Raw genomic sequence first — 13043 nt, forward strand, 5'->3', positions numbered from 1 at the left:
CGAGCGACGGGCGAGGGGGCAGCGAGCGCGAGCGACGCGCGGACGACCCGAGACAATTACAGAGTTGCCAGTCATGACAAAAGAAAACTCGGCAGAGTTGCGACAAATCGCGGATGGCTCCTTGCGCCACATCAATGCATTAAAAGCCTTGAAACGTCCGACGGATTCTTGGGACGATCTTTTAGTTTACCTTCTCAGTTCCAAGCTCGACGCAACCACAGCGCGAGAATGGCAATTGTCGCTCACGGGCTCTGAATTGCCCACCTTAAAACAGTTTCACGATTTCCTAGCCCATCGTTGTCAAGTTCTCGAATCTACTAGTAAGTCACCCTGCGCTTCTACAAAGAATACTATTTCGCGATCTCATGCGCCGAACAAGCATAAGGCGTCGTGTAACGCATCCGTTAACTCGAAGTGTGATTATTGTAAGGGCGAACACGCTATTTACCAATGCAAACAATTTTTAGCTCTCCCGATTGCCAAACGGATATCGGAGATCCGCTCACGCAAGCTCTGTTTAAATTGCTTGCGTTCATCGACCCATCTCGCAAGCAAATGCCCATAAGGGACTTGCAAGACCTGCTCTCGCAAGCACAATACATTGCTGCACCTTCCGCAGTCTTCGGATCAATGCAACGCGAGTAATGGTACAAAAGAGGAAGCTAGCTCGCCAGAGTCGACCGATACGGTCGCGCCAAATGCCGTGGTCACTCACGCCTCGAATACGATCGGTAGCGAAGGCGTGCTTCTTTCAACTGCCGTCGCACTCGCTAAAGGCAAGGACGGCTCGCTACAGTCCTGCCGCGTACTATTGGATTCCGGATCTCAGGCTAATTTTATTTCCCGAGATTCCTTAAATACTTTGGGTCTAACCCCTCGGTCGGTGGACATTACGATATCCGGCATAAACAGCACAGCCACGCGCTCGACACAAGCAGTCCAGCTAAGGTTACATTCGCGATTGTAAGACGCGGGTAGGCGATACAAGTGGCGACACCTCTTGGATCCCCTAAACATTATATTGTAACGGGTCGGCGACCCGGAAACGCGTAGCTCCGCTTTTCGGCTAGAGCTTTCGAAACCCTCCGGAAAAAGAGCGGAAGGAGCCGAAGCTCCGAACGAGCGGGGACTCTCCTTTGAGACGAGGAACACGCCGGACGTGCCCTCGGGAGTCACTCCGGCTATACAGTGTATAACGGTGGTTTTTACAGTTCAAATATATATACTCGTATAGTGTACATCAGTTCTGCATTTATTTCGGCATCCTACAAATATACGCGAATATCCCTTCGCGTAAAAGACGATCAAGAACCTTACAAAATCTCAGAAGTGGGATTAGGCACACGCCCACAAAAGGGGACTTAGAAACGGAGCGTCGCGAGTGCGCCGTACGAGATCAGAGCACGCGGCGCGAAACTGTCCAGCAAGTGCGCACTGGACAGAAGGAAGAGCCCCGAACGAGATCGGAGCACGAAGCGACCACGTGACCGGCAAGTGCGCTCCAGACCAAGGTAAGAGCGCCGAGCGAGATCGGAACACGCGGCGCGAACGTGATAGCAAGTGCGCGACGGACGGAAGTAAAAGTTAAAGACGAAAGACGAAACACTCGGCGTAGCAGGAGCGCGAGTGAGAATCGCGGCGGAAATCGGAGCGCGAGTGAGAATCGCGACGGAAATTGGAGCGCGAGTGAGAATCACGGCGGAAATCGGAGCGCGAGTGAGAATCGCGACGGAAATTGGAGCGCGAGTGAGAATTGCGGAGGAAATCGGAGCGCGAGTGAGAATCACGACAGAGAAAAGAGCGCGAACGAGATCGGAGCACGCGGCGCGAGCGTGATCGGCAAGGGCGCGCTGGACAGGGAGAAGAGCGCGAACGAGATCGGACCACGCGGCGCGAACGTGAGCGGCAAGTGCGCGACCGACACAGGGTAGCGTATAGTGAGAAGTACATGGTGCTCACAAGGAAGCAGATCACCATGGAACGGCAGAAACTGGAGGGCCTAAGCGTGGAGCAGATACGCGAGGAAGCTATGAAGTACGGAGTGACTGCGACCGGCACCCGGGAAGGGATGCTGGCGGCGATAATAGCGCACCTAGAAAAGAGAACGGACGGCAAATCTAAAGGGGCGCAACAGAGGCCAGGGACGTCGGGTCAGACCCCGAGCCCCCAGTCAATCGAAGCGGAAAGCGACGGAGCTACGACGCCGGAGTCAGCGCTAGCCGCCGTCGCCGAGATGCTGAGACAACAGAACGAGCAGTTCGCAGAAGTAATGAGGCTCCTAGTGGGAAGCAGGGCCGTAGAACCAGCGGCGCCCCCGGCCACGGAGGCCCGCGACAACGGATCCGACGACGGGAGCGAATATAGAGATACGATTCGAGCGAGATCGGAGAGCACCGGAATAGGAAATTCGGTAAAATGGGTTGCGACCCAGATACCAGAATACACGGGAGATGAAAGCTCGAATGTTAGAGCCTGGATCGCGCGGGTGAACCGGATAGCGACGATCCATGGGGCAAGCGAGGGAACGATACTGCTGGCCGCCTCGAGCAAACTGACGAGGACGGCGAAGCAGTGGTATGACATACAGCGCGGGAGCGCGTTAGAAAGCTGGACAGCACTCAGCGCGGAACTAACCAAAATGTTTGACCGGAAGGTGCCTTATTACCGGACAATGCAAAAGGCAGAGATGAGGAAGTGGCAGGCGGAGAAAGAGACTTTCGACGCATATGCCATGGATAAACTGGAGATCCTGCAAACTGCAAACTTGGCGGAGGCAGACACAATCCAACTTCTCGCAGGAGGGATCACGCAGCCAGCACTGAGGGCCACGGCACTGGCGCTGGAGAAGTCAACGGTGGACGAGTTCATGGAAAAAATGCGGCACATTACCCAGGGGATGACGGGGCCAGGGACATCGATCAACCGCACCGCCCACGGAGCAGGGAAAGTCAGGACGGAGGATAAGTGCCGAAATTGTGGAAAGAAGGGACACGCTCATACGCAGTGTCGGTTAGAGGTAAAGTGTTTTTATTGTAAAGAACAGGGACACTTGAAGTTTAATTGCCCGGCGCTGAAAGAGAGGAACAAGGAGTCGAAGGAGAAGCGGCCCCAGCCACATAAGACACTTGCAGCGGCCGTGGACGAGGAGGAGGCAGCCCCCGAGACGGTGGCGACGGTGGAAGGCCGGAGCAGCTCCAAACTCGAGGTCACCTCTCCTGTAACAAAGGTCACAAAGATATGTAATAATAATTGTAATTTGTCAGCGTTGTTGGACACCGGAAGTCCAGTATCTTTTGTTAGATTAAGCGCGTATAAAAAATACATTGAAACTAAAGATTTAGAATTAACTGCGATTGATAGACGATTAAGAAATTTGAATAATGTGCCGATCAAAGTATTAGGAATAGCACGAATTAAATTGGAACTCTCTCAACTGCCGAGTCAAGAATTCGAAGTTAGTTTGTGTGTATTAGAAAACGACGTATTTGAAGGAGACATAATATTGGGAAGAGATTTCTTAGCTCAAGGGAAACTCACCTTGGTATACGAGCCTCTGTGTAAACATGATGAGGAAACGGTAAAACTATTCGAACAACTGCCACTCTGTGTTGACGAACGCGATACAGCGAATCTGAAACACACGTTAGAGGACATTGAAATAGACTTCGGACGACAGACAAAGGACAAACTTATAGATTTACTCGAGCGAGTTGAGACAAAGGAAATTGAGATAGTTTCAGATAACTATTCGGTACAGGTACAGATCCGAGATCCATCTATTTACGCGTACGCGCCGAGACGCTTCGCGCATGTCGAGCGCCGCCAGATCGAAGAGATCATAAGAGATTTGCTCGAAAGAGAAGTAATTCAACCGAGCGTATCACCGTACTGCGCACGGGTAGTGCCGGTACGTAAGAAAAACGGACAGCTCAGACTGTGCGTGGATCTCAGGCCGCTAAACGCAAGAATAGAAAAACAGAAATATCCGTTCCCGCGGATAGAGGATTGTTTATCGCGATTGGCAAATAAGAGTGTCTTTACACTCTTGGATCTCAAAGACAGCTTTCACCAGATTCGGGTACATAAAGATTCGACCAAGTATTTTGCTTTCGCGACCGCGGACGGACAATATGAATATAAATGCTTGCCGTTTGGCTATAGCGAAGCCCCGGCAGAATTCCAGAAAAGAATAATAGGGATCTTCAATCCCTTAATAAGAAAAGAGAAAGTGATAGTATATATCGACGACTTGCTCATTGCAACGGAATCAGTTGACGAAAATCTAACCGTCCTCGAACAAGTGTTAATAACTTTGAAACAATACGGATTTGAACTGAATCTGAGGAAATGCTTATTTTTGAGAAAAACTATCGAGTTCCTGGGCTACGTCATAACCAGTACCGGAATCACGCTAAGCGACAGACACACGTCGGCCGTGAAAGAGTTTGCGCAGCCCAGAAACAAACTAGAATTACAGCGGTTTTTAGGTTTAGTTAGTTACTTTAGGAAATTTATAGCTAGTTTTGCGATAAAGGCCGAACCTCTCCATAAATTGTTAAGAAAGGATACTACATTTGAGTTTAACACGTCGTGCAAAGAATCCTTCGAGCTATTGAAGAAGGAACTCACCTGTTCGCCGGTGTTAAAGCTGTACGACCCCGCGGGGGAGACGGAGCTGCATACCGACGCCAGTACAGTAGGCGTTGGCGCGATCCTACTCCAACGCGTAAAAGACGGGCCCTGGGGGCCGGTGGCGTATTTCAGTTCGGCCACAAATCAGGCTGAAAAGAAATACCATAGTTACGAGCTAGAAATGCTTGCAATAGTGAAGGCGGTAAATAGATTTCACTTGTATTTGTACGGCCTGCCATTCGCTATTGTAACAGATTGTAACGCTATAGTCTACGCGGTTAATAAAGCGAACCTGAACCCCCGAATAGCCAGGTGGACTCTAGCGTTGCAAAATTACCAATTCAAGGTGAAGCACCGTCCGGGGAAAAAAATGGCGCACGTAGACGCCCTGAGCCGAGCGGTAGCTTTTGTGTTCGAACGGCCAATAGAGAGAGAACTAGAGTTAAGACAATTATCAGATCCTAAGATTTTAGAATTAAGCAAACAGTTAGAGATTACGGATAACGAGAAATTTGAATTGGTCGACGGACTGGTGTACAGAAGGAAGGACGACCAATTGAAATTTTACGTACCTGATTCGCTAGTTGAGTGTCTTCTCCGGGCCCATCACGACGACATGGCGCACTGTGGACCCGAGAAAACTATCAACGGAATCAAACAAAATTACTGGTTTCCAGTAATTAATAAAAGAGTCTATGACCACATAGACAACTGTCTCACCTGCATAATGTCGAATAGCGCCTCGAACCAGGCCGAGAGAGAGACGCACCTCTTCCCATTGCCAGAAAAGCCAATGGAGATAGTCCACGTCGATCATTTCGGTCCCCTACAAGAGACGAGAAATAAATATAAACACATTTTAGTCGCGGTAGACGCGTTTACGCGATTCACGTGGTTGTCGGGAACTAGATCAACCAGCACCGCGGAGGCTATTAAAGGGTTGGATAGAATTTTTGACACCTTTGGAAATCCGAGCCAATTAATATCCGACAGGGGTACCGCGTTCACGTCGGTCGAATTTAAAGATTACTTGGATAACCGGAAAATATCTCATAGGAAGATAGCGGTAGCATCGCCATGGGCGAACGGTACGGTAGAGAGAGTCAATAGATTCTTGAAAAGCTCCCTGACCAAATTATTAAGCGAGCCGCAGGAATGGGAGCAGCACTTAGGCTTAGTACAATACATCATTAATAATACATACCATTCAGGAATCAAAGCCAGCCCGGCTAAAATTATGTTGGGCTATGACCAGCAGAACCACGCAGACGCACGGTTAGCGCGGTGGCTGCGAGCGTTAGCAGATGTAGACACCGACCTAGAAAAAGAAAGGGAATTAGATAGGGAAACCGCGAAACAGGCTACGGAAGCCGTTCGAGACTATAACAAAAAATACGTCGATTCTCGAAGTAAAAAACCGACAGAGTACCAGATAGGCGACTATGTGTTAGTACGGGACATACGCAATAAGCCAGGCGTTAACACGAAACTGAAGCCAAAATATAAAGGGCCTTACATCGTGCACAAGGTCCTCGGGTGCAATAGGTACGTCATTAAAGACATACCCGGTTGCAATATCACTCAAATAGCGATGAACACGATTTTATCCTCGGATACAATTAAGCCGTGGCTAAAACTCGGCGTCACCGATTAACACAACAGTCCGTAGTGGTTAAGATTAGGATGAACCAGCGTAATGTTAAGCGCAGTAGATTAAACATTAGTCATAAGCAATCATTAAGGTGTAGGATAATAGTATTTGGGCCTAGAATTTAATAGCGAACACAGCGTAGACGTAAGATAGATAATAAGCAAACTCTAGATATAAAGGCAATTGATACACCTACCTGAAATAAACAGCAAACAATCAGGAAGCTGTAGCATTGTCACCACATTGTTAATAAAGAAAGGGTTACACCCACACATGTAACAATACAAAGCTTCGAGACGAAGCTCAGGCCAGGATGGTCGAGTTGTAAGACGCGGGTAGGCGATACAAGTGGCGACACCTCTTGGATCCCCTAAACATTATATTGTAACGGGTCGGCGACCCGGAAACGCGTAGCTCCGCTTTTCGGCTAGAGCTTTCGAAACCCTCCGGAAAAAGAGCGGAAGGAGCCGAAGCTCCGAACGAGCGGGGACTCTCCTTTGAGACGAGGAACACGCCGGACGTGCCCTCGGGAGTCACTCCGGCTATACAGTGTAACGGTGGTTTTTACAGTTCAAATATATATACTCGTATAGTGTACATCAGTTCTGCATTTATTTCGGCATCCTACAAATATACGCGAATATCCCTTCGCGTAAAAGACGATCAAGAACCTTACACGATTAAATTCCTATTCGACGGTTATCGACTGCATTGTAACCGACCGCGTAACGGATGATCTTCCCGCGTTTAACATGAAGCGCACAGCCTTTGAACTACCGCGAAACATTGAGCTAGCCGATCCTAAGTTTCATATCTCTTCCAAAATCGATATATTGATCGGAGCGGACACTTTCTGGAATCTCATGTGCATAGGGCAAATCAAGCCTTCTGATAAGCATCCACTGTTACAGAAAACAAGACTCGGCTGGATTTTAGCTGGTCGACTAAACCGTTCCGTAACGCGTCCGCGAATGATGCAAGCGTTTCACGTCTCTGTCAGTAATACCGAATTGCACAATCAACTAAATAAGTTTTGGCAGTTAGACGACATTCATGGTAACTCAGGTAGTTATACTCTCGAAGAGAGCCTTTGCGAGAAACATTTCTTAGAGAACGTGTCTAGGAATAATCAGGGCAGATACATAGTCAAATTGCCTCTCAAGGAAAACTTAATAAACGACCTCGGCGATTCAAGAAATATCGCGTTAAACCGTTTGCGTGGATTAGAAAGGCGTTTTAGTCGAGATCCCGATCTGAAAGAACGATACACGCAGTTCATTGACGAGTACATTGCATTAGGGCACATGAAGCCGATCATAGAACAATCCTCAAATCAATCCGGAGTTTATTACCTGCCGCATCATTGCGTTCTAAAGGAGTCCGCCAAGGACACTAAGCTTCGCGTCGTTTTCGACGGATCGTGCAAAACCGATACCGGGTTGTCACTAAACGATTCTATGATGATAGGACCGGTGGTTCAAGAGGATCTCACCTCTATACTCACGCGCTTTCGTACTTTCAAATACGTGTTGGTGGCTGATATAATTAAGATGTATCGCCAAATCTCGCTACATCCTTCACAGACACAATTACAAAGGATTCTTTGGCGTGGTGACGCCAATTCAGACTTTAGAGCTTACGAATTAACCACCGTTACTTACGGGACATCAGCAGCTTCTTACCTAGCCACGAGATGTCTTACACATTTAGCAGACCAATACTCAGATACCTTCCCCGTAGGCTCATCGCATGTCAAGCGTGATTTTTATGTTGACGATCTGCTCACCGGAGCTGATTCAATATCAGAAGCGACAGTCATCCGCGATCAAGTAATACAACTATTAGAGTTAGGTTCCTTCCAGCTCAGCAAGTGGGGATCCAATTGTCCCGAATTGTTGAAAGGCGTGAGTGATCAGAGCGAGGGTCTTGTATATTTTGATAAAGATTCCGCTTTTCGCATTTTGGGTATCCTCTGGGATCGAGACAACGACACATTTCATTTTTCCCATAAGCCCAGCCAAGTACCTGACGTCGTGACTAAGCGTTCGATATTATCTGAAATCTCAGGTTTATTTGACCCATTAGGGCTGCTTGGACCGGTCATTGTGATCGCAAAATTGATTCTCCAAGAGCTGTGGCAATCGGGGGTGGACTGGGACGAATCGATCCCGCAGGATGTTCATACCAAGTGGCTGCAGCTCAAATTACAATTCTCAAGTTTAAATCAATTACAGATTCCTCGTTGCGTCGGCATTCTCTCTGATCCGAGCCTCTCCCAAATCCATGGCTTTTGCGATGCCAGTCAGCGCGCTTACGGCGCATGTGTCTACCTTCGCACTAAAGTCGGCAATCAAGACTATCAATCAAACCTACTTTCTTCCAAGTCTCGCGTCGCGCCACTCAAGGCAGTATCATTACCGCGACTCGAATTGTCTGCAGCACTTTTGTTATCGCAGTTAATCGACAAAATTAGATCATCACTCGATTTGACAAACGCAGAAATCATCTTATGGTCATATTCTACCATAACTCTAAATTGGATAGCGTCTCCGTCGCGCAAATGGTCGGTATTCGTAGCAAACCGCGTCGGAGAAATACAACGCTTGACCAGCATAAGCAATTGGCGACACGTTGCTTCTGGCGACAATCCGGCAGACATATTATCGCGAGGATTACTTCCTGACGACTTGATAAGCTCACCGATGTGGTGGCACGGTCCACCGTTTTTACAACTGCCCGAGGCCCAATGGCCAAGCGGCGTATACAACTCTTTGGAAGGCGAGGTTCTTGAACAAAGAAGGATTTGTGCATCCGCTACATCCTTCGATTGTAGCGTCATTAATGACTTGCTCGACAGGGTCTCCAATCTTGACAAGATATGTCGGATTGTAGCATACGGATTTAGGTTCTCAACGTCAGTCTAATCCCAAAACCAAGGTGGTTTCCCCGAAGGAGCTTCTAAACTCTTTAAACGTAATATGCAAGGCTGTTCAAAGGCAGGTTTTTTCAAGCGAATACGTTTCATTGCGCAAGCATGCCGAGATTAATAAATCTAGCAATTTGCTCTCGCTCGCCCCATTCATGGGCGAAGACGGCTTGATCAGAGTCGGAGGGAGACTGAAAGCTTCCGCATTGTCATTCGACGCGTGTCATCAAATAGTTTTACCTCGCAATCATATCCTAACGAAGCGCATAATAGAGCTCGAGCATCTGCGTAATATGCATTCTGGCTTGCAAGCCACCATGGCTGCAGTCAGACAGAGGTTTTGGCCGCTTTCGCTGCGATCAGCCACTCGTAAGGTCATAAACAACTGTTTGCCATGCTTCAAGGCAAGGCCAGTTTTCTCCGAAGCACAAATGGGTTCGTTGCCCGCGTCTAGGATCAGATTCTCACGGCCGTTCTCGCACTGTGGAGTTGATTATGCCGGGCCTGTCACCTTGCGAGAGGGTAAGCGTCGCAACTCGCGAAATCACAAAGCGTATATAGCGGTTTTCGTATGTTTCGCCACCAAGGCTATACACTTGGAACTCGTGAGCGACCTCACAACTGATGCGTTTATCGCGGCTCTCAAAAGATTGATATCGCGCCGTGGCAAGCCCCAGCAAATGTATTCCGACAATGCGACTACATTTGTTGGAGCACAAAGACAAATCAAGGAATTTTATGACTTTCTTAAAACCGAGCAGGCACAGACTTCCATAGAGCATTTCTTGCGAGACCAACAAACTACGTGGAGTTTCATTCCTCCCAATGCTCCTCACTTTGGGGGCCTCTGGGAGGCGGCGGTTAAATCTGCCAAGTACCATCTTACCCGTATCGTGGGCTCGGCTAACCTGACATTCGAGGAAATGCAAACCGTCCTATGCGAAATTGAGGCTATATTGAACTCGAGGCCTCTCATTCCGTTGAGTTCCGATCCAAACGATTTGAGTTACTTAAGCCCCGGGCATTTTCTGGTTGGCACCCCATTGAATAGTTTTCCTACCCAAGAGTTATGTGATGTAAACACGAACTCATTGTTGCGATGGCAATTAATTGAACAAATGCGACAGCACTTTTCACGCAGATGGAGCGACGAATACCTTAACTCCCTACAGGAGAGACACAAGTGGAAGACCTCCAAGGGCCAGCAGCTAAAGCCCGACCAGTTAGTCTTAATAAAACAGCAAGGCCTAGCGCCTCTTCAGTGGATAACTGGTCGAGTGGAGGGCGTGCATCTAGGATCCGATGGATTGGCCCGCTCCGCCACGGTCAAAACAGCCAAAGGATCTTATGTCAGGCCGCTTTCAAAGTTAGCTATATTACCTATGTAATACTCGTACCTGAATTACCACACATATATATCCGCTCAAGTTACTGTAACTATGTGCAACGTTTCTTATGTCATTGTTTATTCGTTATGTTTGCACGATATAAGTGTTTAAGTTAAGTTCGTTTCTATTCCAGCGAAGTCCAAATATACTATCTAATTTAAGTTACTCTTGTATAATCATCCGATTTAGCCTAAGCGTTTCGTTTTTTATTGTATTCCTGCGTTGCGTTCATCTTAATTGTGGCTATAAGCCTTCTTGTTTCTTATCTATAATTGTTGAAGGGCAACCCTTCAAGGCGGGCGGCGTGTTAGGTATAAAATAGGCTGCATGTAGCTCAGGGCTTGTCTCTGAGTGATCCGTCCCTGTCGACCCGTGTCGCTACCAGCCGCATCACGTGGCTGCCCCCGGCCCCCCACCTTTTACGCTATCAGAGGTTCGTTGCGTGTGCTCGAAGTAGGAAGCACGAGAGCTAACCTACCGGCTAACTGGCCGTTCGCCGAATTGTGGCACAAGGCAATCGGAATCATACCGCATCTAAGTAGTGTGTCGTCGATATTAATAAAGTGAATTAAACTAAAAGACGCGTTTGTCTTGACCACGCCGTTCCCGAGAAGAAACTACACCGGAGAGCACTGCGTGGAAGGCGCCCAAGCCTTACAACTCTCTGTCGTTAGGAAAGAGAGGGAGAGAAATCTCCAACAGTATTTGATAAAAAATGGATATAGTGACAGCTTACCGTTGCTGTTATGTTATCATTTTCAGATAAATATTTTTCAAATTTTCTTAATTCTTCTTCAGTTGTTAGCGGAAGTGATGGAAGATCTGTTGGTCTTACTATTCTCTTTTCATTTGGAAGAAGAAAGCGATTTAATCTAGTTACATTCATAATAACCATATCTAATTTACTACTCATTTCTTCATTTTGAACGTATGTCTTCCTTAGCATGCCTTTTATTTCAGACAACATTTGTGACGGATTATTTGCAAGAAAATCTAACAAATTAAACATATATAAACTTAATGGAATGAACAATTTGAAAGAAGTGAAGCATTTGTTAACGTTATTATACCTGATTGACGGGCTGAACAAGGCGAATGTAAGTTTTTTACATGAGAAGCATCAGTAGGCATTTGACATAATTCAGTTTTAGAATTTGTACTGATCACGGATGGTGACTTTTCAGTACACTCTGTATCACTAGCAGTAGAAATATTATCTTTTGACATCTTGGATGTTATGCTTTCCATGGAAGAATGCCGCAGAATACCACCAACACTTTCTTCTACATCAGATCCTTTCTGACAAGACATTTCAAACGCTGTGCTTTTATTAATTGACTTACAATGTTTTTCGAACGTATCACGTTCACGAGATGCTGAAGTTAATTTCAGTTTTTTCGTTTTGTCATATATTTGTTGTTTTTGTCTTGCAGTCTTTATAATTTCTAATTTATTATCTCCAGATAAAGTTTTCTTCTTTACTTTATTCAACTTTGCAAGCAAATAGTCTTTTCTGCATTTCTGAGATTGCGGATAAGATATCAATGCATCAGTGTTTCTTACTGATTGATTCTCCTTCAATATCTTTATAGTTGTTATAGTTTTGCCACACTTCGTATTTTTTGAGACTCAGTTTTATTATTTTCAGGTTTATAAGGGACAAGTGGTGGAGCAGCAACATTTTTTTTACTTGCAAATTGCGCAGTCATAGGATCATCTGAATCAAAATTTGAATCGTCAGAATTTTCAATAGTTTGAAACCTTTTTTTCTTGTTTGTAGAAGAATTAATATCAAAATGCTGTCCCTCAGTTTTCTTCCGTTTACCACGACCTAACTTAATATCTGTTTCATAAGTAGAAGACATAATAAAGCCATTTCGTCCATTCCGTGCAGCCAAAAGCGTTTCTGTTTGCAGAAAAAATATATATATATAAGAAACCAGCTTAACTTTAAAGTAAAACGGAAGAAAAATGTGCAAATACACATTTACAAAAATAACATACTATAAAAGCGTAGAACAATAACATTATATGTCGACCATGAAGAAGACGCATCAACTTCTTTTTTTAGTGAAATGCTCTGCATCGATGTAGGAGGCCAAGAAATACTTGTCTTCATATTTCCATCTAATGGTCCTAACCATTTAGTAAGACCGACTTCAAAGACAGCATCATCATCTTCGTCATGGCAAGTGTCATCTTCATTTATAAATTTTATAACAACAAACTAAAAAAATGATAACGTCTAATTTAATATCCATATGAAAAATTATACAAAAATACAATAAATAATTATATTTGATTAGAAATAAAATATACTTAAGGTAAAATAATAAAAGACACATAAAAATACTTCAGAAGTTGATTATTCTATATGTAAAAAGGCATCGTATGCAGTATGGGTATGCAAACATATTCATCTCCTAAAGGGATAAGCCAACATTTA

General features: G+C 45.9%; 2 protein-coding genes across 2 annotated transcripts; one reads left to right on the forward strand and one right to left on the reverse strand.

The window, feature by feature from the left end:
* The first annotated feature begins 7035 nt into the window (after positions 1-7035).
* On the forward strand, positions 7036-10597 carry LOC105556582. The gene is made up of 2 exons (XM_012003676.1): positions 7036-9066; positions 9176-10597. The coding sequence occupies exons 1-2, from the start codon at positions 7036-7038 to the stop codon at positions 10595-10597; spliced, it is 3453 nt and encodes a 1150-aa protein (XP_011859066.1).
* Positions 10598-11724: 1127 nt separating this feature from the next.
* On the reverse strand, positions 11725-12828 carry LOC105556581. The gene is made up of 2 exons (XM_012003675.1): positions 12602-12828; positions 11725-12503 (listed from the first exon to the last, which is right to left on the reverse strand). Exons 1-2 carry the CDS (start codon positions 12714-12716, stop codon positions 12193-12195), a joined length of 426 nt encoding a protein of 141 aa, XP_011859065.1. The 5' UTR covers positions 12717-12828; the 3' UTR covers positions 11725-12192.
* Positions 12829-13043: the final 215 nt, after the last annotated feature.

Source organism: Vollenhovia emeryi, unplaced genomic scaffold (genome assembly GCF_000949405.1).
Source record: "Vollenhovia emeryi isolate VEMERY1.0 unplaced genomic scaffold, V.emery_V1.0 DF939917.1, whole genome shotgun sequence".
NCBI lineage: Eukaryota > Metazoa > Arthropoda > Insecta > Hymenoptera > Formicidae > Vollenhovia > Vollenhovia emeryi.